This window comes from Erythrolamprus reginae, chromosome 1 (assembly GCF_031021105.1).
Source record: "Erythrolamprus reginae isolate rEryReg1 chromosome 1, rEryReg1.hap1, whole genome shotgun sequence".
In the NCBI taxonomy this organism is placed as follows: domain Eukaryota; kingdom Metazoa; phylum Chordata; class Lepidosauria; order Squamata; family Dipsadidae; genus Erythrolamprus; species Erythrolamprus reginae.
In genome coordinates, this window is record NC_091950.1 from 423,333,882 (window position 1) to 423,356,133 (window position 22,252).

At 44.1% G+C, this 22,252-nt stretch overlaps 1 protein-coding gene across 1 annotated transcript; it reads left to right on the forward strand.

The window, feature by feature from the left end:
• Nucleotides 1-572: 572 nt before the first annotated feature.
• Nucleotides 573-22,252, forward strand: TMIGD1 (transmembrane and immunoglobulin domain containing 1). Its single transcript, XM_070742853.1, has 7 exons — nucleotides 573-758; nucleotides 2,276-2,359; nucleotides 5,274-5,552; nucleotides 14,643-14,921; nucleotides 16,765-16,868; nucleotides 19,524-19,561; nucleotides 22,042-22,252. The coding sequence occupies exons 2-7, from the start codon at nucleotides 2,296-2,298 to the stop codon at nucleotides 22,043-22,045; spliced, it is 768 nt and encodes a 255-aa protein (XP_070598954.1). The 5' UTR covers nucleotides 573-758; nucleotides 2,276-2,295; the 3' UTR covers nucleotides 22,046-22,252.

Sequence of the window (22,252 nt, forward strand, 5' to 3'; positions counted from 1 at the left end):
CTTTCAACTCTATTAATAAATAAATAAATAAAATAAAATAAATAAATAAATAAAAAAGACGTCCTGGTCCATCTAGTCTGCCCTTCTACTATTTCTTGTATTTTATCTTAGGATGGATCTATGTTTATCCCAGGCATGTTTACATTCAGTTCCTTTGGATTTACCAACCATGTCTTCTGGAAGTTTGTTACAAGCATCTATTGCTCTTTCAGTGAAATAATATTTCCTCATGTTGCTTCTGATCTTTCCTCCAACTAACCTCAGATTGTGCCCCCTTGTTCTTGTCTTCACTTTCCTGTTAAAAACACTAAATAAATAAAATAAATAAATAAAACAGCCAAAATCTTGGCCTCTTTCCGGATTTTTGAACAGCCTTGTCAGATCATTGACCCTTTGGCTCTCATCCTCTTAAGTTTCTAGTCCTCTTTGAGTGACAAAGTTCAGCCTATTGACAGGTTCCTCGCTGCGCCCGCTAGGTCAATACCGCTAACCCAGCGGGATGCTCGTTATTCATTGTCCCAGACAGGCCCATAAACGGGTAACAACCATCCTCCCCAGGTTTCTTCCCAGGGGAAGCACCCAGTATTTAACCAGAAAGTCCTTGAAGGAGCAACACCTAGAACTCAGGACACGGCTGACTCACTTCTCCGCGCACTGCCATAAAATCATCAACCGGGGATGCCTATAAAAACAGGGCGATTTCACGACTGCCTTTTTTCCCTCCCCGAGACCGAGGACGGCTGTTGTCGGTCATTTACGTGAGTGTCTGCTTTGTTAGCCTTGGAGTGTGGAGGGTGCCGGAGGGGAGACCAGACCCCCACCCCCAAAATTGGGATTGGTGGCACGGAAGACAGCGGCAGGATGGGGAGGTTTATCTGCAAATTTAATTTAATTTATTTGATTTATAAGCGGCCCAACTTCCTTCCAGAATCACTTTCTGCAATGGAAACTGCAGTTTAATGTCTGCAAATGTAAAATAATGCACTCGGGGAAAAGGAATTCTCCATCTGAGTATTGTATTGGCAGTTCTGTGTTAGCAAAAACTTCAGAAGAGAAGGATTTAGGGGTAATGATTTCTGACAGTCTCAAAATGGTCGAACTGTGCAGTCAGGCGGTAGGGAAAGCAAGTAGGATGCTTGGCTGCATAGCTAGAGGTGTAACAAGCAGGAAGAGGGAGATTATGATCCCGCTGTATAGAGGGCTGGTGAGACCCCATTTGGAATACTGTGTCCAGTTCTGGAGACCTCACCTACAAAAAGATATTGACAAAACTGAATGGGTCCAAAGACGGGCTGCAAGAATGGTGGAAGGTCTTAAGCATAAAACGTATCAGGAAAGACTTAATGAACTCCATCTGTATAGTCTGGAGGACAGAAGGAAAAGGGGGGACATGATTGAAACATTTAAATAGGTTAAAGGGTTAAATAAGGTCCAGGAGGGAAGTGTTTTTAATAGGAAAGTGAACACAAGAACAAGGGGGCACAATCTGAGGTTAGTTGGGGAAAAGATCAGAAGCAATGTGATAAAATATTATTTTACTGAAAGATTAGTAGATCCTTGGAACAAACTTCCAGCAGACGTGGTTGGTAAATCCACAGTAACTGAATTTAAACATGCCTGGGATAAACATAGATCCATTGTAAGATAAAATACAGGAAATAGTATAAGGGCAGACTAGATGGACCAGGAGGTCTTTTTCTGCGGTCAGTCTTCTGTGTTTCCATGAGAGAGTTGTATGTGATGGGCTGTCTGTAATATGTTTTAAGTCAAGGGGTGGTATAGTGATGTTTTATCTAATTTCGATTTCTTTTATTGTTATGTATTAATATGTTGTAAGCCACCCTGAGTCTCAGGAGAAGGGCGGACTACAAATCAATCAATCAATCAATCAATCAATCAATCAAAATAATAATAATGATATTAATGATATTAATGATAATAATGATAATAATAATAATAAATAATGATAATAATGATAATAATGATAATAATGATAGTGATATTAATGATAATAATGATTATAATTATATTAATGATAATAATGATTATAATGATAATAATGATAATAATTTATTAGATTTGTATGCCGCCCCTCTCCGAGGACTCGGAGGCGCTCCGAGTCAACTCCAATGGACCATAGAGTCATTTTCTGGAATGGAAATTGGACCGGTGGAAGGGGGTGCAGCTGGGATGATTTTGGGGAGGCCCTTCAAATCCAGGATGGAAGCGTTACGAGCCCCCCCCCCCTCACCTCACCCTCTTGTCTCTTTCCCAGCTCGGGTTCGGCGGTTGAAAATGGAAGGCGTCTTTTACCGAACGTTGCTCTTGGTCGTAGCCGTTGTGCCCGGTGTCATCACAGGTAAGCAGAGCCCTGAATCGAACAGGCCAGTTGGGATTCTGGGCATGCAGCCAGAGACAACTAGGGTCCGTTGATTTTTTCCCTTTGGGAGTCGTTTCCCTTCTCATGCAAAGAAGCTTCTTCGCTTCTGACCGGATGGTGGGGAAAGGGAAGGATTGATACCCCTGGCAGAGCGCTGGTCATTTGCCTCCTTTTTAAAGAGTCCCTGAGGCCATTTGGAGGTTCACCTGTGTCCTCACCTGAGTGGGGCTCTTGGTTCCTGTAGTTGGCAATTTATTTATTTGTTTATTTATTAGATTTGTATGCCGCCCCTCTCCGAAGACTCGGGGCAGCTACCAACAATAAAGAAAACAATGTAACAAATCTAATATTAAAAAATAATCTAAAAAACCCCAATTTAAAGAACCACTCATACATACAAGCATACCATGTATAAATTCTATAAGCCTAGGGGGAAGGGAAAATTTCAATTCCCCCATGCCTGATGACAGAGGTGGGTTTTAAGGAGCTTGCGAAAGGCAAGGAGGGTGGGGGCAATTCTGATCTCCGGGGGGAGCTGGTTCTAGAGGGTCGGGGCCGCCACAGAGAAGGCTCTTCCTCTGGGTCCCGCCAAATGACATTGTTTAGTCAACGGGACCCAGAGAAGGCCGACTCTGTGGGACCTAACCGGTTGCTGGGATTCGTGTGGCAGAAGGCGGTCCTGGAGATATTCTGGTCCGATGCCATGAAGGGCTTTATAGGTCATAACCAACACTTTGAATTGTGACCAGAAATTGATCAGCAACCCATGGGCATATTTGGGAAAGCCCATGGTTGCTCTCACAGCTGCATTCCGCACGATCTGAAGTTTCCGAACACTTTTCAAGGGTAGCCCCATGTAGAGAGCGTTACAGTAGTCGAGCCTCGAGGTGATGAGGGCATGAGTGACTGTGAGCAGTGAGTCCCGGTCCAAGTAGGGTCGCAACTGGTGTACCAGGCAAACCTGGGCAAACTCCCCCCTCGCCACAGCTGAAAGATGGTTCTCTAATGTGAGCTGGGGATCGAGGAGGACGCCCAAGTTGTGGACCCTCTCTGAGGGGGTCAATAATTCCCCCCGCAGGGTTATGGACGGACAGATGGAATTAGCCCTGGGAGGCAGAACCCACAGGCCATGATAATGATAATAATAATAACAGAGCAATAATATTAATATTAATAATTTATTAGATTTGTATGCCGCCCCTCTCCAAGGACTCGGAGAATAATATATAATATATATATATTATTATATATTAGGCAGGAGACCCTACACTACTTCAGACAGATGTTTATCCAATGTCTGCTTAAAAACTTCCAGTGTTGGAGCACTCACAACGTCTGGAGGCAACTTCTGTTCCACTGATTAACTGTTCTGACTGTCAGGAAATTTCTCCTTTGTTCTAAGTTGCTTCTCTCCTTGCTTAGTTTCCACCCATTGCTTCTTGTCCTGCCCTCAGGTGCTTTGGAGATACGGTTGACTCCTTCTTCTTTGTGGCAACCCCTGAGATACTGGAAGGCTGCTATCCTGTCTCCTCTAGAATTAAGCAGAAACTTCCCAACAGTGAGAACTATTAACCAGTGGAACAGCTTGCCACCAGAAGTTGTGGATGCTTAGCCCCGTGAGGCTTTTCCAAAGAGTCTGGACAGTCAGTTGTCTGAAAAGGTCTAGAGCAGTGATGGCGAACCTATGGCACGGGGGCCACAGATGGCACACGGAGCAATATCTGCTGGTATGCAAGCCGTTGCCGTAGCTCAGCTCCAATTTATTTATGTATTATTTAGATTTGTATGCCGCCCCTCTCCGCAGACTCGGGGCGGCTCACAACAAAACAAAACAATTCATGACAAATCTAAATTATAGTTTAAAATATTTAAAAACCCCATTTTCTAAACAACCATACTTACAAACATACCATGCATAAATTGTATATGCCCAGGGGAGATGTCTCAGTTCCCCGATGCCTGACGACAAAGGTGGGTTTTAAGGAGTTTACGGAAGGCAGGAAGAGTAGGGGCAGTTCTAATCTCCGGGGGGAGTTGGTTCCAGAGGGCCGGGGCCGCCACAGAGAAGGCTCTTCCCCTGGGTCCCGCCAACCGACATTGTTTAGTTGACGGGACCCGGAGAAGGCCAACTCTGTGGGACCTAATCAGTCGCTGGGATTCGTGCGGCAGGAGGCGGTCTCGGAGATATTCTGGTCCAGTGCCATGAAGGGCTTTAAAGGTCATAACCAACACTTTGAATTGTGACCGGAAATTGATCGGCAACCAATGCAGACTGTGGAGTGTTGGTGAAACATGGGCATACCTAGGTAAGCCCATGACTGCTCTCACAGCTGCATCCATCCTAAGATAAAATACAGAAAATAGTATAAGGGCAGACTAGATGGACCATGAGGTCTTTTTCTGCCGTCAGACTTCTGTTTCTATGTTTCTATTCTGCACAATGTGCATGTGTGTGCCGGCCAGCTGATTTTTGGCTCTCACGGAGGCTCTGGGAGGGCGTGTTTGGCTTCCAGAGACCCTCCGGGGGGGGGACCCTCTCCCAGCTCCAGGGAAACCTTTAGAGCCTGGGGAGGGCGAAACACGACCCTACAGGGCCCAGCAGAAGTTGGGAAAACAGGCCATTTTGCCTCCAGAGGGCGTCCGGGGGGGGGGGCAGGGGAAGCTGTTTTCACCCTCTCCAGCCATTGAATTGTGGGTATGAACACTCACACATGCACAATAGCGTACGTCCACATACTTTCGACACCCGAGGAAAAAAAGGTTCGCCATCACTGCAATGGGGTTTCCTGCTTGGGCAGGGGGTTGGACTAGGTGACCTCTCAAGGTCCCTTCCGGCCGACCCCGTTGTCCTGAGCCCCTCCTCTCTCCCTCCCTCCCTCCCTCCCTCTCCCAGGCCTGGAGCTGGCCATCAATGGCCACAGTGGGGGCTACGTGCTCCCGACTGAAGTGGGCCTGACCCGGTCACTCTGGTGCGCCGTGCAGGGCCACAGCCAGGAGGAGGAGCTGGTGTGGCTGCGCGGAGACGGAGAGGTCAGCCTGCAGGAGGGAAACCGAGTCAACGCCAGCAGCGTCTGCATCTCCCCCGTCACCCCCGAGGACCACGGCGTCTCCTTCACCTGCCAGCTGGCCCGGGACAGATCCGTCCAGGTGGCCGTGCTGCTCAACGTCTCCTGTGAGTTTGGGGGGGTGGGGGGAGTGTGTTTAAAGATAAAAAATGTGCATTGGAAGTTGTACGAAGGAGAACAGGAAAAAGCAGGAAGGGGAAAAAGAAAGAGGGTGGGTGGGAGGAAAAGGGAAGAAACAGAATGATGGAGGGAAGGAAGGAAGGAAGGACGAAAGAAGATAGGGAAGAAGGAAGGGAGGGAGGAAATGGGAAATTACTAACAGAAACTGGTAGAACAAAACAGCAGAAGAAGAATTTTAAGAAAAGGAGAGAGGGAGAAGAAGGAGACAGGAGGGAAGGAAGGAAGGAGAAAAGGGAGGGGGAGGAAGGAAGGAAGGGAGGAAGAAAAGGGACGGAGGCAGGAAGATGGGAAGGAAGGAAGGGAGGAAATGGGAAATTACCAACAGAAATTAGTAGAACAAAAAGCAGAAAAGGAATTTTAAAAAGAGAGGGAGAAAAAGGAGACAAGAAGGAAGGAAGAAAAGAAGGAAGGAAGGAGGAAGGAAAGAAATGGGAGACAGGAGAGATTGAAAAAGTGGAAGAAGGAAGGGGAAATAGGGGAGGGAGAAGCAAGAAAGGAAAAGGAGACAGTGAAAAAGGAGAAGGAAGAAAGAAAGGAAAGAAAAATAGGGAGGAAGGAAGAAGGAGAGGAAGGAAATGCGACAGTGAAAAACAAAGGAAGAAAATTAAGAAAGAAATAGAGGGAGGGGGGAAACAAATAGAAAAAAAACTTCTGATATCCTTTGCACTCAACAGAAGCACAAATACAACACTTATACTGCTGTGATTGTTGTCCTTTGTGCAGGGCTGGGTGGGGTCCAAGGAGGGAGGGAGGGGGTCCCGATTGCCATAGGATAGGAGGCTGGGTTCTCTCCCCAACCCAATTGCCAACCAAATGTTCCTTCTCCCCCCCCCTCAAAATATTATTGATTATGAGTGGAAAAGTATTTTTTTTAATTTTCTCTCTCCACATATATCCATACAGCACAATATACCATCTGTTTTCCCTACAGTGAAAGGCAATGTAGTAATAGTAAATCATATATCATCTCAACCCCCCCCCCCACCACCTTAATTCATCAACATAAATTCATTATCAATCCACTTCTTTTTTCACTGTCAAGTTTCTAATTTTGTCATCTGGATAAACCAATCCTCTTCTAATTATATTTCACCATTATTACAGTAATCCTTTCTGTTTTTAATATAAACAATGTTTCTCTCCCATCAAGTGTTAAGTCTCTTTCTTCTCTTTATACATTTTTCTATTTAAAAAAAAAAGCTAAAAACACTTATATGATCTTTAGAATAGAATAGAATAGAATTTTATTGGCCAAGTGTGATTGGACACACAAGGAATTTGTCTTGGTGCAGATGTTCTCAGCGTACATAAAATAATATATAGATTTGTCAAGAAACATGTAGTACAACACTTAAATAGAAAAGAGAATAGAATAGAAAACAATAGAGAATAACAATAGAGAATAGAATAGAAAATAGAACAGAAAATAGGATAGAATAGGAGAATAGAAAATAGAATGGAATAGAAAATAGAATAGAATTGAATAGAATAAAATAGAATAGAATAGAATGTTATTGGCCAAATGTGATTGGACACACAAGGAATTTGTCTTGGTGCATATGCTCTCAGTGTACATAAAAGAAAAAGAGACATTGGTCAAGAATCATGTGGTACAACACTTAAGGATTGCCATAGGGGTCAAATAAGCAATGAAGAAACCATCAATATTAATAAAAATCTTAGGATACAAGCAACAAGTTACAGTCATACAGTCCTAAGTGGGAGGAAAAGGGTGATAGGAATGATGAGAAAAACTAGTAGAAATAGTGAAGTAGACCCAGAGACAGGGTTTTGAGCAATCGGTACTTTTATTCAGCTCAGAGAACAAGTGACAGCTCAGCAAGGTAAAGTGACAATTCAGCGAGTACCGACTGGCTCTGCAGGGAGAAACCGCTTCTTTTATACTTTTGCGGTTCCCGCCAAAGCGAGAGCCGGCCGCGTCTGAGCCAATCAGGAGCGACTTCCTGCTTGGGCTCAGACAGCGCTGGAAAAGAGGAACAAACTATTTACAGCGTTACAAGGTAGCCATTTCAGGATACAACACCCCTCCCCTCATAGTTGGACCCATCCATCAAGAAAGCCACGTGACGAAGTCGTCCAATCGGTGAGGCCTTCGAGACTCTCGCGCTGACCTGCGCAGTCCATTTTCTCCTTCGCCACTGACTGTGGAGGATGGCTCGCCGCTGTTCTCCCGGTGCGGCGGACTAGGCCTGGCGGGCCCAACGAAGGCCTCGGAGGACGAGGATGGCTCGGCGTCGCTGGATGGTTCCCCCTGGCCCGATAAGTCTCTCTGCGTGTTTCTTAGTTCGGGCAATGTATAAAAGTCTGTTGAGGGGGGAGAGTCCGAGTCAGCGGGTTGTTGTAATTGGTTTTCAGTTCGTTTCCGAATGTGGTCTATGTGTCGTTTCCACAAACGACCATCCTCCAGTTTAACAATATAAGTCTTGGGTGCATTTTGCTTAACAATAATTCCCTTCATCCAGTTTACATTTCCATCAAAGCATTTTACATATACATTTTGACCCAAATACATTTCTCTTTCTGGTTTTATGCACATTTGGTTATTATTCAAACAGAACCTTGGGTTTAACCTGTCTAGTGGTGACCTCAACTTTCTCCCCATCAATAACTCTGCAGGGCTTACATGTGTGTGCGAGTTAGGGGTAATGTGCTGGGTTAATAAGAATTGGTCCAAGTTCTGTTGCACATCTCCAGGGCCTGACCTGTGCAATGCCTCTTTTGCCACCCTTACGTAACGTTCTGCCAACCCGTTAGCCCAGGGCGAGTAAGGCGAGATGAGGGCATGTCTGACCCCCAGGCCATCTAGGAATAATTCGAATTGCCTGGCTGTTAGTTGTGGTCCATTGTCAGACACCAATAGATCAGGGCAACCATGGGATGCAAACAGTCTGCTCAATACCTTGATAGTGGCACTTGTGGTTATGTTGTTCATTGCTATTATTTCCAACCATTTGGAGAAAGCATCAACCACTATTAGGAAATACTGAGACCCCACTGGGCCAGCAAAATCAATGTGGATCCTAGACCAAGGGCCAGCAGGCTGTTCCCACTCAGCCGGAGTTGTTTTGGGGGGATTGGGCCTAGACTCTTGGCACGGGTCACACTTTGAAACCCAACTTTCAATATCAGCATCAAGCCCTGGCCACCATAAATGCCCCCTTGCTAGGCTCTTCATCCTGACAATCCCAGGATGGCCCACGTGTAACATTCTGAGTACCTTTTCCCTTAGGCGTTTGGGGATGATCACTCTATCCCCCCACAGCAAACAACCTTTTACATATGACAATTCAAGCCTTTTGTTCTTAAAATCACACAATTCAGGTTTAACAATATCATTTTGCCATCCCTTTAGAACACAGTTCACAACTTGTTTCAGGATTTGGTCTTGCTGCGTGTGTGCAGCTACCTCTTTTGCTGTGGTTAGTGGGTTTTCCTCGAGTTCTATCATTAGCACGTCTGTGGTTGGAACAGGGTCTTCTACCAAGTCTGCTATGGGGCATCTGCTGAGGCCGTCTGCATGATTGATTTCCTTCCCCCCCTTGTGGGTGAGCTCATACTGATACCCAGAGAGGAAAAGGGCCCATCTGATTAGTCTTGGAGACATAAAAGGTGGAGTGGGCTTGTTGGGGGCTAGCAGGCCTAGTAGGGGTTTGTGGTCAGTGACTAGCTCAAAATTTCTTCCAAAAATGTAATTGTGAAACTTCTTTACCCCTGCCACTAATGCCAGAGCCTCCTTGTCTAACTGGCTATAATTTCTCTCCGTGCTGGTCATGGTTCTTGAAAAAAATGCTATTGGGGCCTCTGTCTGATTAGGTAGAACGTGAGCTAGGACTCCTCCTATGCCGTACGGCGAAGCGTCGCACGTGAGCCTAATGGGTAGTGAGGCACTATATTGGACTACTACACTTTTAGAAGTTAGTAAATTTTTTATTTGAGCAAAGGCTTCACGTTCAATTTTCCCCCATGTCCAGCGGGCTTCCTTCTGGAGTAAACGATGGAGAGGCTCTGCTACTGTTGCCTTCTGCTTTAAAAAAACGGAATAAAAATTAAGGAGGCCCAAAATGCTTGCAACTCACTCTTATCTCGTGGCTCTGGGGCTTCTCTAATTGCTCTCAGCTTCTCAGTTGTGGGGTGGATACCTTCCTTATCTATTTTATATCCTAGGAATTCAATACTGTTAGTTCCCCAGACACATTTATCAGGCTTGATTCGTAACCCTTTGTCCTGTAGCCTCTTAAGTACTTCCCTTATTCTTTTGTTCACTTGTTCCTGGTTTTCCCCTGCAATTAAGATGTCATCAAAATATGGGATGGCCCCATTTACCCCTGACAATAGGCGTTCCATGATGCTCTGGAATATCCCTGGGGCTATGCTCACCCCAAACTGTAACCTCGTGCATTTGAAAGCCCCCCTGTGCGTTACAATTGTTTGAGCGTTTGCTGTTTGTTCATCGACCGGAAGTTGCTGGTAAGCCTGCGCCAGGTCGATCTTTGCGAACCTTTTCCCCTCCCCCAGGGAGTGTAAGAGTTGTTGCACAACCGGAATGGGGTAGGGGTGGTGTTGGAGTGCCTTATTCAGGGTTGATTTGTAATCAGCGCAAACTCTTAAGGAGCCATCTGGCTTCAGGGGTGTCACTATGGGAGTTTCCCATGGCCCCTGTTCCACAGGGACCAAGATACCTTGACTAATGAGTTTGTCCAGCTGTAAGTCTAGCTTGGGGAGAAGCGGGAGGGGAACCCTGCGAGGTTTCAGTCTAACTGGTGGGACCTTGGGGTCAATAGAGAAAGATATGGGGGTTCCCTTATACAATCCTAAGGTGGGGCTGAACACTTCAGGGAACTCTTTCACAAAGTTAGGCATAATATCACAGTTTACATTACACACACCCGAAATTTCAATCCCCAACGGTTCCATCCATGCTAGCCCTAGCAGGGAGTGTTTGGCCCCCGTCACAATAAGCATGGGAAGGGTACATTTGACATTCTTAAATACAATAGGTACATTTGCAGTTCCCAGGACCGAGATTACCCCCCCTTGGAAGTCTCTGATCACCAAAGAGGTTTGAATTAGGTCAGCCTCAGACACATTAGGCATATATAGCTTAAATTTTTCCCAGGGCATGATGGTATATCTCGAACCCGTATCTAGCTCCATTGAGCAAGGCTGGTTATTTAGCAACAACGAGATAACAATTTTAGCCCCCTTTTTGGTTGCCGTGTTATTCACGGAATATTGAGAGTTACCTCTATTGTAGTCTCGGTTAGCGGTGGGGTAATTCCTTTGACCCGAGTTGCGGAACGGTCTCCTTTCTCGCGATTGGGGGGGGTGGTTTTGGGGTCGCTGGTATTGTTGTGTGGCAAAAGTTTCTTCTGGTGCCGTTGCCCTGCATGCGATGGCGATGTGGCCTCTCCGGTTGCAACGGCGGCAAGTGGTGTCGCGGAACGGGCATCGATGGCGCTGGTGATTTCCCCGGCAGCCCGCGCAGGGGGCTGGATGAGTAGCTCTAGGGTGTCTCGGTTGGTCTTGCAGGAGGAGGCAGTCGTCCCCGTTGCTAGTTAGCTGGCCGCGGACGTCTGTTTCCATGGCGCTGGGAGACTCGGCGTCGATTTTGGCAATGGTTTCTCGCCTTCCGTGCTCTTTTAATTCTCTTGCCGCTGCGTCGGCTGCTTCCGCGGTTTGCGCTAACTTGATTACGGTTTGTAGAGTCGGCTCATCTTCGGTGAGGAGTTTACTTCTCACTGTGTGGTTCTTCATGCCGAAAATCAAGGCGTCGGTGAGGCGAGCTTCCGGATCTTGAAACTTGCATTGAGCGAGTACCGTTCGAAGCCGCGTTGTGAATTGGCTTATCGACTCGGTTTCTCTCTGAGCCATCATGTGAAATTGATGCCGGTAAACCACGGCTGGTCTGGTTGGTTTAAAATGGCTCGCTAGTTTCTGTTGAAGGACGTCCCACGCTGTGGCTCTTGCTTGTTCTGGTTCGGTGAGAGTTTGGGCAAGTCTACGGATCTCTGCGCCGCAGTAGTTTAGAAAAATAGCCCGTCTGCGATCGGCTCCGGCGTCCTGCATTCCCGCCGCCTCGAGGAATATCTCGAAGGTGGCCATGTACTCGTCCCAAGTCATTTTCTCGGCATCGAAAAGTTCTGGAGCCTGGCCGATCTGGATTTTGTCCATGTTGCACGCGAAGTTCTTCCGTTCGTTCGTCGCCAGTGAAGTAGACCCAGAGACAGGGTTTTGAGCAATCGGTACTTTTATTCAGCTCAGAGAACAAGTGACAGCTCAGCAAGGTAAAGTGACAATTCAGCGAGTACCGACTGGCTCTGCAGGGAGAAACCGCTTCTTTTATACTTTTGCGGTTCCCGCCAAAGCGAGAGCCGGCCGCGTCTGAGCCAATCAGGAGCGACTTCCTGCTTGGGCTCAGACAGCGCTGGAAAAGAGGAACAAACTATTTACAGCGTTACAAGGTAGCCATTTCAGGATACAACAAATAGAAGTGCATCTATATGATCTTTATTATTAGGAACTAAAAATAACAAATGAAAACAAACAAGTGTGAAACTTTTCCAACTTTCTCTTTGCAAAGCAGTATATATTTACCAATTCCAGATTTTAAATTTAACTCCAAACCAAATTAACTCTCAACCAAGTAATAATCATCAATTCATATCATAAATTCATCAGACTTTTTCTCTAGTGAAAGGCTGCAATTATTTTGCTACCACACTGTGGGTGTGGCTTATTTTGTGAGTATGGCTTTCCAGCCATGTGATCAATGTGAGTGGCTTGACAATCATGTGACTGGGGATGGCTTAAAAGTCATGTGACTGGCTTAAAGATGGCCAACTTGATGTCACTCACGTCAAGGGTTTGGGTTAGGGTGCCTGGCCTCCCCTCGGCTCAAAGAGAGACAATTCCCCTCTCTGTTTACTATTACTGAACATTCAAAATATACTATTTAATTCTATGTATGTATGATTTCCTTCTCTGTTTACTATTACTGAACATTCAAAATATACTATTTAATTCTATGTATGTATGATTTCCCTCTCTGTTTGCTATTACTGAACATTCAAAATATACTATTTAATTCTATGTATGTATGATTTCCCTCTCTGTTTGCTATTACTGAACATTCAAAATATACTATTTAATTCTATGTATGTATGATTTCCTTCTCTGTTTACTATTACTGAACATTCAAAATATACTATTTAATTCTATGTATGTATGATTTCCCTCTCTGTTTGCTATTACTGAACATTCAAAATATACTATTTAATTCTATGTATGTATGATTTCCCTCTCTGTTTGCTATTACTGAACATTCAAAATATACTATTTAATTCTATGTATGTATGATTTCCCTCTCTGTTTACTATTACTGAACATTCAAAATATACTATTTAATTCTATGTATGTATGATTTCCCTCTCTGTTTACTATTACTGAACATTCAAAATATACTATTTAATTCTATGTATGTATGATTTCCCTCTCTGTTTACTATTACTGAACATTCAAAATATACTATTTAATTCTATGTATGTATGATTTCCTTCTGTTTGCTATTACTGAACATTCAAAATATACTATTTAATTCTATGTATGTATGATTTCCCTCTCTGTTTACTATTACTGAACATTCAAAATATACTATTTAATTCTATGTATGTATGATTTCCTTCTGTTTACTATTACTGAACATTCAAAATATACTATTTAATTCTATGTATGTATGATTTCCCTCTCTGTTTACTATTACTGAACATTCAAAATATACTATTTAATTCTATGTATGTATGATTTCCCTCTCTGTTTACTATTACTGAACATTCAAAATATACTATTTAATTCTATGTATGTATGATTTCCCTCTCTGTTTGCTATTACTGAACATTCAAAATATACTATTTAATTCTATGTATGTATGCCATATGTGCACATACATATTACACACAGACACACAAAAATATACATTGTACACTACATAAACTGTATGTGTATGTACACACACACACAAACACAAACACAGCTCTTCTAAAATTATACACATTCAACTTCATTTACTGCGATAGAAAAAACACACCCAGAGTCCAGAAGGGGAAAAAGGGGGAAAATTAAAACTTTTTCTACCGGTTCTGCGTACCTGACCGTACCCATAGGAGCCTATCACTGCTTTCTCCTCTTCCTTTTAATAATACATTTTATTTATTTATTTATTCATTCATTCATTCATTCATTCATTCATTCATTCATTCATTCATTTATTGGATTTGTATGCCGCCCCTCTCCGCAGACTTGGGGCAGCTAACAACAGTAATAAAATAGCACATAACAATAATCCAATACTAAAAACAGTTAAAAACCCATTATTATAAAAACCAATCATACAGACATACCATGCATAAAATTGTAGAGGCCTAGGGGGAAAATGTATCTCAGTTCCACCATGCCTGGTGGCAGAGGTGGGTTTTAAGCAGCTTACGAAAGGCAAGGACGGTGGGGGCAATTCTAATCTCTGGGGGGAGTTGGTTCCAGAGGGCCGGGGCCGCCACAGAGAAGGCTCTTCCCCTGGGCCCCGCCAAGTGACATTGTTTGGTTGACGGGACCCGGAGAAGACCCACTCTGTGGGACCTAACCGGTTGCTGGGATTCGTGCAGCAGAAGGCGGTCCCTGAGGTCCATAAGTTTTAAGTGTGTATGTTTACACCACTTCCAATTAACATTCGAAAAGTGTTTTTTTCCAACCTTGGGCCCTTTAAACCAGTGGTGTTTGGCTTCCAGAATTCCCCAGCCAGCAACGCTTGCTGGGGAATTCTGAGAACCAAAGTCCACCCATCTTAAAGTGCCCAAGATTGGAAAAAACACCAGGTTAGCCTTTCTAATTGTTTTCCCCTTTGGAACCCAGCGCCAGGAAAAATGATAATATTGATTATCTATTTGCTATCTGTGCCCACGCTGAGGCTGTCCTCCGCTGACCCCTTTGCTGGCGCTCCGCAGACCCCCCCATCCTAACCGGGGAGGACCCTCCGGCCATTCCCGCCGAGTGGGACGTGACTCTTGATTGCCGCATCAAAGCCAACCCTCCCGCCCAACTTGCCTGGTTGAAGGACAACGAAACCCTGAGCCTGGAGGACCCCCGCTACTGGACTTCCCAAACCAGCGAGCTCTATCAGCTAATCATCAAGAAACTGCAACCCTTGGACGGAGGGATGTATACCTGCGAGGCTCACTCTGCGGTTGGAATGAGCCGTAAGGATTTCCACCTGGTCATCGAAGGTATTTCTATCTATTAAGTTGTTTCCCACCTGTACTATTTTACATAAGAATGGAATGGAATAAATGGAATAGAATAGAATGGAATGGAATGGAACAGAATTCTTTATTGGCCAAGTGTGATTGGATACACCAGGAATTTGTCTTGGTGCAGATGCTCTCAGTGTTTGTTTGTTTGTTTGTTTGTTTGTTTGTTTATTTATTTATTTATTTACTTACTTACTTACTTACTTACTTACTTACTTACTTACTTACTTACTTACTTACTTTACTTACTTACTTACTTTACTTACTTTACTTACTTACTTACTTACTTATTAGATTTGTATGCTGCCCCTCTCCGTAGACTCGGGGCGGCTCACAACATATAACAAAACAATTCACAACAAATCTAATAAATTTAAAAAATTTAAAAACCCCATTATTAAACCAGACATACACACAGACATACCATACATAAATTGTATAGGCCCGGGGAAGGGGGGGGAATGCCTCAATTCCCCCATGCCTGATGGCAGAGGTGAGTTTTAAGGAGTTTGTGAAAGGCAAGGAGGATGGGGGCAGTTCTAATCTCCGGGGGTAGACTGGTTCCAGAGAGTCGGGGCCACCACAGAGAAGGCTCTTCCCCTGGGGCCCGCCAGACGACATTGTTTAGTCGACGGGACATAGAAGAAGATATAGATTTGTCAAGAATTATGGGAGGTACAACACTTAATGATTGTCATAGGGGTCAAATAAGCAATGAAGAAACAATATTAATAATTAATATCTTAAAGATACAAGCAACAAGTTACAGTTCTACAGTCCTACGTGGGAGGAAATGGGTGTTAGGAATGATGAGAAAAAACTAGTAGAAATAGAAGAGTAGATAGAATAGAAATAGAAATAAGAATGGAATGGAATATGGAATGAAGAATAAAATAGGAATAATATCTCTGAGACCGCCTTCTGCTGCACAAATCCCAGGGACCGATTAGGTCCCACAGAGTGGGCCTTCTCTGGGTCCCATCAACTAAACAATGTGGGTTGGCGGGCCCCAGGGCAAGAGCCTTCTCTGTGGCGGCCCCGACTCTCTGGAACCAGCTCCCCCCAGAGATTAGAACTGCCCCTACCCTCCTTGCCTTTCGTAAACTCCTCAAAACCCACCTTTGTCGTCAGGCATGGGGGAATTGAGATATCTCCCCCGGGCCTATATAATTCATGTATTGTCTGTTTGTAGGTATGTCTGCTTAAAATGGGGTTTCTTAACTATTTTAAATTTTAAATTGTAAATTATTAGATTTGTCATGAATTGTTTTATTGTGTTGTGAGCCGCCCCGAGTCTACGGAAAGGGGCGGCATACAAATCTAATTATTATTATTAATAATAATAATAATAATAATAATAATAATAATAATATAAAAATAGAATATGGAATGGAATAGAATATGGAATGAAGAATAGAATAGGAATAGAAATAGAATAGGAATGGAATGGAATTAGTCTGCGGAGAAGGGTGGCATAGAAATCTAACTAATAAATAAATAATAAATGAAAAGGTCATAAAATCGTGTGGTGACTAAGCTAACAACCTGCATGACTTACAAAACCTAACTGCAGGCTCAAGGATGGTCGTAGGCAGGGGTGGGCTATTGCCCGGACTGGGGTGGTGGTGCAGTGATGTAGCAAAAATGGAGCTCCACCCCAAAACACTCAATTTGCACTGAAAGATGTTGAAAGAAAATTGGCCATGCCCATAGTGTGGTAGTGAAAATTCTGGTAGCCCTTCACTGGTCGTAGGTCAAAAGGCAGATGTTGGCAACTGTCGGTTGTCTTTAAGAAAACAGGTCTTCCTTCCGCCCGCAGAGAGAAGACTTCCTTTCCCCACCGAAGCTGTCATCGCTGCCGGGGTGGTCCTGTCACTCATTGCTCTCTTCGGTGTTGCCGTTCGGTGGAAGAAGATCATACAGGTAGGAAGGCCCTAGGATGCTCTGACCCATTCGGGAACATCTCCCAGATGCAAAGAATCAGGGCCACACGAATCCTTAACCCGGTTCAGTTGCAGATAAGCTGATTTATTGCTCATGTCTAAACACAAGAATTTAGGCTCTACTCACAAGAGCCTACAAAACTTTTGCCAGACCCATCCTAGACTACTGCTCATCTGTCTGGAACCCATACCACATCTCAGACATCAACACCCTCGAAAACGTCCAAAGATACTTCACCAGAAGAGCCCTTCACTCCTCCACTCGAAACAGAATACCCTACGAAAATAGACTCACTATCCTGGGCCTTGAAAGCCTCGAACTACAGCGCCTAAAACACAATTTAAGTATTACCCACAAGATCATATGCTGCAACGTCCTACCGGTCAATGACTACTTCAGCTTCAACCGCAACAACACAAGAGCACGCAACAGATTCAAACTTAATACGAACCGCTCCAAACTTGACTGTAAAAAATATGATTTCAACAATCGAGTTATCGAAGCGTGGAACTCACTACCGGACTCAATTGTGTCAACCCCTAACCCCCAACACTTCTCCCTTAGTCTCTCCACGATTGACCTCTCCAGGTTCCTAAGAGGCCAGTAAGGGGCGTACATAAGTGCACTGGTGTGCCTTTCGTCCCCTGTCCAATTGTCTCTCCTTTATCTCATATATCATATATATTCTCTTCCTTTCATATATCCTCTCCTCTAAGTTCACTTTACCCTCTTTTATATTATCACATGTCTATTTTTCTTCCTACGTTTTTGTGTATTGGACAAATGAATACGGTAAATAAAATAAATAAATAAATAGTCCAGGGGTCTCCGACTTTGGGAACTTTAAGACTTGTGGACTTCAATGCCCAGAATTTCTCAGCCAGCAACGGCTTGCTGAGGAATTTTATTTTTAGTATTTATTTTTATTTATTTATTTATTTTGTCCAATACACAATAGGGGCTTTAGTGGGTATATATCTATATACACATAGTAAAATACATGATGAAGGTTGTAGAGAAGATACTCATAGTAAAATATATTTAAGAAAGAATAGAAGATATAGTAATAGAACATATCAATGAAAGAATAGAAGAAGAGATATAGGAATAGAAGAAAGGTATAGGAGATATAGGAGAGCAATAGGACAGGGGACGGAAGGCACTCTAGTGCACTTGTACTCGCCCCTTACTGACCTCTTAGGAATCTGGATAGGTCAACCGTAGATAATCTAAGGGTAAAGTGTTGGGGGTTTGGGGATGACACTATGAAGTCCGGTAATGAGTTCCACGCTTCGACAACTCGGTTACTGAAGTCATATTTTTTACAGTCAAGTTTGGAGCGGTTAATGTTAAGTTTAAATCTGTTGTGTGCTCTTGTGTTGTTGTGGTTGAAGCTGAAGTAGTCGCCGACAGGCAGGACTTTGCAGCATATGATCTTGTGGGCAATACTTAGATCTTGTTTAAGGCGTCTTAGTTCTAAACTTTCTAGGCCCAGGATTGAAAGTCTAGTCTCGTAGGGTCTTCTGTTTCGAGTGGAGGAGTGAAGGGCTCTTCTGGTGAAGTATCTTTGGACATTTTCAAGGGTGTTGATGTCTGAGATGCGATATGGGTTCCAAACAGATGAGCTGTATTCGAGGATGGGTCTGGCGAAAGTTTTGTAAGCTCTGGTAAGTAGTGTGAGATTGCCAGAGCAGAAGCTACGTAGGATTAGGTTTACAACTCTTGAAGCCTTCTTGGCTATATTGTTGCAGTGGGCTTTGGCACTTAAATCTTTTGTTATTAGTATACCAATAGTATACCAATTCTGGGGGTTGACATCCCTGCTGAATCGGGCCCAAGCCCATCGAGTCCACCATTCTGTGTCCCACAGTGACCCCCCAATTGTCCATGGGGATCCTGAGCAGAAAGAGAAGGCAAGACCCTCCCTTTCCCTTGATCCCCCAACAAACGGTACTCAAGGGAATCCTGCCTGCCTCAACCAACATAGAGGTGGCACGTGGACATCCGTTTCAATATATTCAACAACAACAACAACAACAACAACAGAGTTGTAAGGGACCTTGGAGGTCTAGTTCAACCCCCTGCCTAGGCAGGAAAGCCTACACTACTTTAGTCAGATGGTTATCCAACATCTTAAAAACTTCCAGTGTTGAGGCATTCACAACTTCTGGAGGCAAGTAGTTCCACTGGTTAATTGTTTTAACTGTCAGGAAATTTCTCCAGGCTTGAACTCTCCAGGCCTACCCAGAACTCCATGATTGAAAGGCCTGAGCCAAAACCCCACAAAAACATGCTAACTTATGCTAACAACATGATGTGAACTGAGCATCCATATGTGGCTTTGTGTCATATCTGGGCTTGCCCAACCGTATGACCTTTGACCTACACAAGGAATACTACATGGTACCATTGAGATCCGGCCACAAATGGCATGCATGGTTTCTAACTGTTGGTTTTAAGTTGGTTTTAAATTGTTTTGTAGAGATTTTAATATTACTTGTATGTTTTAATTTTGGTCGTGAGCCACCCAGAGTCCCCAGGGAGATGGGTGAAATACAAATAAAATAAAATAAATAAATATTTCTCTTTCCCTTCCCTTCCCTCTTCTCTTCCTTTCTTCACTTTTTGCGGTAGTGTTTCAAGAAAACCGATTCTCCAAGCCACACCGCCCTGTAAGTATTTCTGATATCACTTCTCATTCATGTCTTTCTCAGAAAAATAGATAGCCAAGAAGTTTTTTCAGCTCTGACCGTATAGTGGGGAATGGAAGGATTTATAATGGAGAAACAAGAACGGAAGGATGGATGGATGGAAGGACGGAAGGACTGAAGGAAGAGGAAGGGGGAAGATGAGAAGGAAGGAAGGAAAAAAGAGGATGGGAAGGAGAAAAATGAGAAGGAAGGAAGGAAAAGGGGAAGGGGAAGGGGAAGGGGAGGCAGGGAGGGAGGAAGATAGAAAGGAAGATAAGAAGGAAGGAAGAGGAAGGGGGGAAGATGAGAAGGAAGGAAGGAAAAAAGAGAAAGGGAGGGAGGAAGATGAGAAGAAAGGAAGGAAGGGGAAGGGCGGGAGGAAGATAGGAAGGAAGGAAGAGGAAGGGGGAAGATGAGGAGGAAGGAAGAAAAAAAGAGGAAGGGAAGGAGAAAGATGAGAAGGAAGGAAGGAAAGAAAGAAGGGAGGAAGATAGGAAGGAAGATAAGAAGGAAGGAAGAGGAAGGGGGGAAGATGAGGAGGAAGGAAAGAAAAAGGAAAGGAGGGAGAAAGATGAGAAGGAAGAAAGGAAGGAAGGAAGGGGAAGGGGGGAAGATGAGGAGGAAGGAAGGAGAAAAGAGGAAAGGAGGGAGAAAGATGGGAAGGAAGGAAGAGGAAGGGGGGAAGATAAGAAGGAAGGAAGAGGAAGGGGGGAAGATGAGGAGGAAGGAAGGAAGGAAGGATAGTAGAAGGGAGTTGGAAGAGAACTTGGAGGTCTTGTATATGTGACCTTGTACCAGTCCAGAAAAATGGCTGTCCAGTCTCTTCTCAAAAGCCTCCAGTGATGGAGCAGCCACAACCTCTGATGGCAAGCTGTTCCACTGGTTAATTCTCCTTAATTCCAGGTTGCCTCCCTCCTTGTTTAGTTTCCACCCATTGCTTCTTGTTCTACCCTCAGGAGAATAGCTTGACTCTCTCTTCTGTGTGGCAACCCCTGAGATATTGGAAGGCTGCTATCCTGTCTCCCCTGGTCCTTCTCTTCATTAAACTAGCCAGGCCCAGTTCCTGCAATACTTCTTCCTATGTTTTAGCCTCCAGTCCCCTAATCATCTTTGTTGCTCTTCTCTGCACTTTCACCCCCAAATCTCAACGTTTTTTAAAATAATGCAGTAACACTCAATGCAGTTTTTCAGGTGTGGCCTTACCTGAGATTTACAGAGTCTCTAGGGTGGGGGGGGGTCTCCAGTCTCTAGGGTGGGGGGGTGGGGTGAGGCTGCATCCCTATTTTTGTCCCTTGTCATCTTTCCTCGACTGCAAAATCAAATTACTGTTTGACTCTCCGCTTCAAGGTAGATTGAAAGATTTGTGGTCGAAATGTCATTGCTACTAATTGTGCTGCTTTCCTCGCTGTGGGTTTTAATTTCCTGTTTTCTGCCCAGCACAGTATGAGTTGGGCAGCCCTTATAAATCGCTTTAATTACTTTATTTGGCTAGGGCCCAAAATAAAAGCCCTGGCTCTGAATCAACCAGTTGCTGCACTGGCTGTATTTCCTATCTGAGCACCCAGGAATCAATTGTTTTTGTTCCTTTGTTTTATTTTATAGCTAGCAATCAGAATTGTTTTTTATTTTTTAAAAAATATTTATTTATTTATTTATTTATTATTTATTTATTTATTTATTAGATTTGTATGCCACCCCTCTCTGTAGACTCGGGGCGGCTCACAACACAATAAAAACAGTTCCTGACAAATCTAATAATTTACAATTTAAAATTTAAAATAGTTTAAAAAACCCATTTTTAAGCAGACATACCTACAAACATACCATGCATAAATTGTATACGCCCGGGGGAGATATCTCAGTTCCCCCATGCCTGATGACAAAGGTGGGTTTTGAGGAGTTTGCGAAAGGCAAGGAGGGTAGGGTCAGTTCTAATCTCTGGGGGGAGTTGGTTCCAGAGGGTCGGGGCCGCCACAGAGAAGGCTCTTCCCCTGGGGCCCGCCAACCGACATTGTTTAGTTGACGGGACCCGGAGAAGGCCCACTCTGTGGGACATAACCGGTCACTGGGATTCGTGCGGCAGAAGGCGGTCTCGGAGATATTCTGGTCCAGTGCCATGAAGGGCTTTAAAGGTCATAACCAACACTTTGAATTGTGACCGGAAATTGATTGGCAGCCAATGCAGACTGCGGAGTGATGGTGTAACATGAGCATATTTAGAGAAGCCCATGACTGCTCTCGCAGCTGCATTCTGCACGATCTGAAGTTTCCGAACACTCTTCAAAGGTAGCCCCATGTAGAGAGCGTTACAGTAGTCGAATCTCGAGGTGATGAGGGCATGAGTGACTGTGAATACAGTTTTGATACTCACTGCCCAGTCTGCAAGGAATTGGGCGGCTTAGAAATTTAACTAATACATAAATAATAAATAAATACTTTTCCTTTTTTTTCTCTCTCTCCAGGTGAAGGCATTCTTGCTCTGGATCAAACTCTTGGGTGACCCCTGTGACTTCAGAGGGCAAATCTTGCCTCTTTGCAAGGGAATTCTTGGCATCGTTGAATTGTTGCTTTGATTTTGAACTTTAAATAAATCAAATGTATCACTTACCCGCCTTCAAGCAACTTTTAACATTTATCACTGACCCACTTTCAAGCGACAATAAAATGTACAGA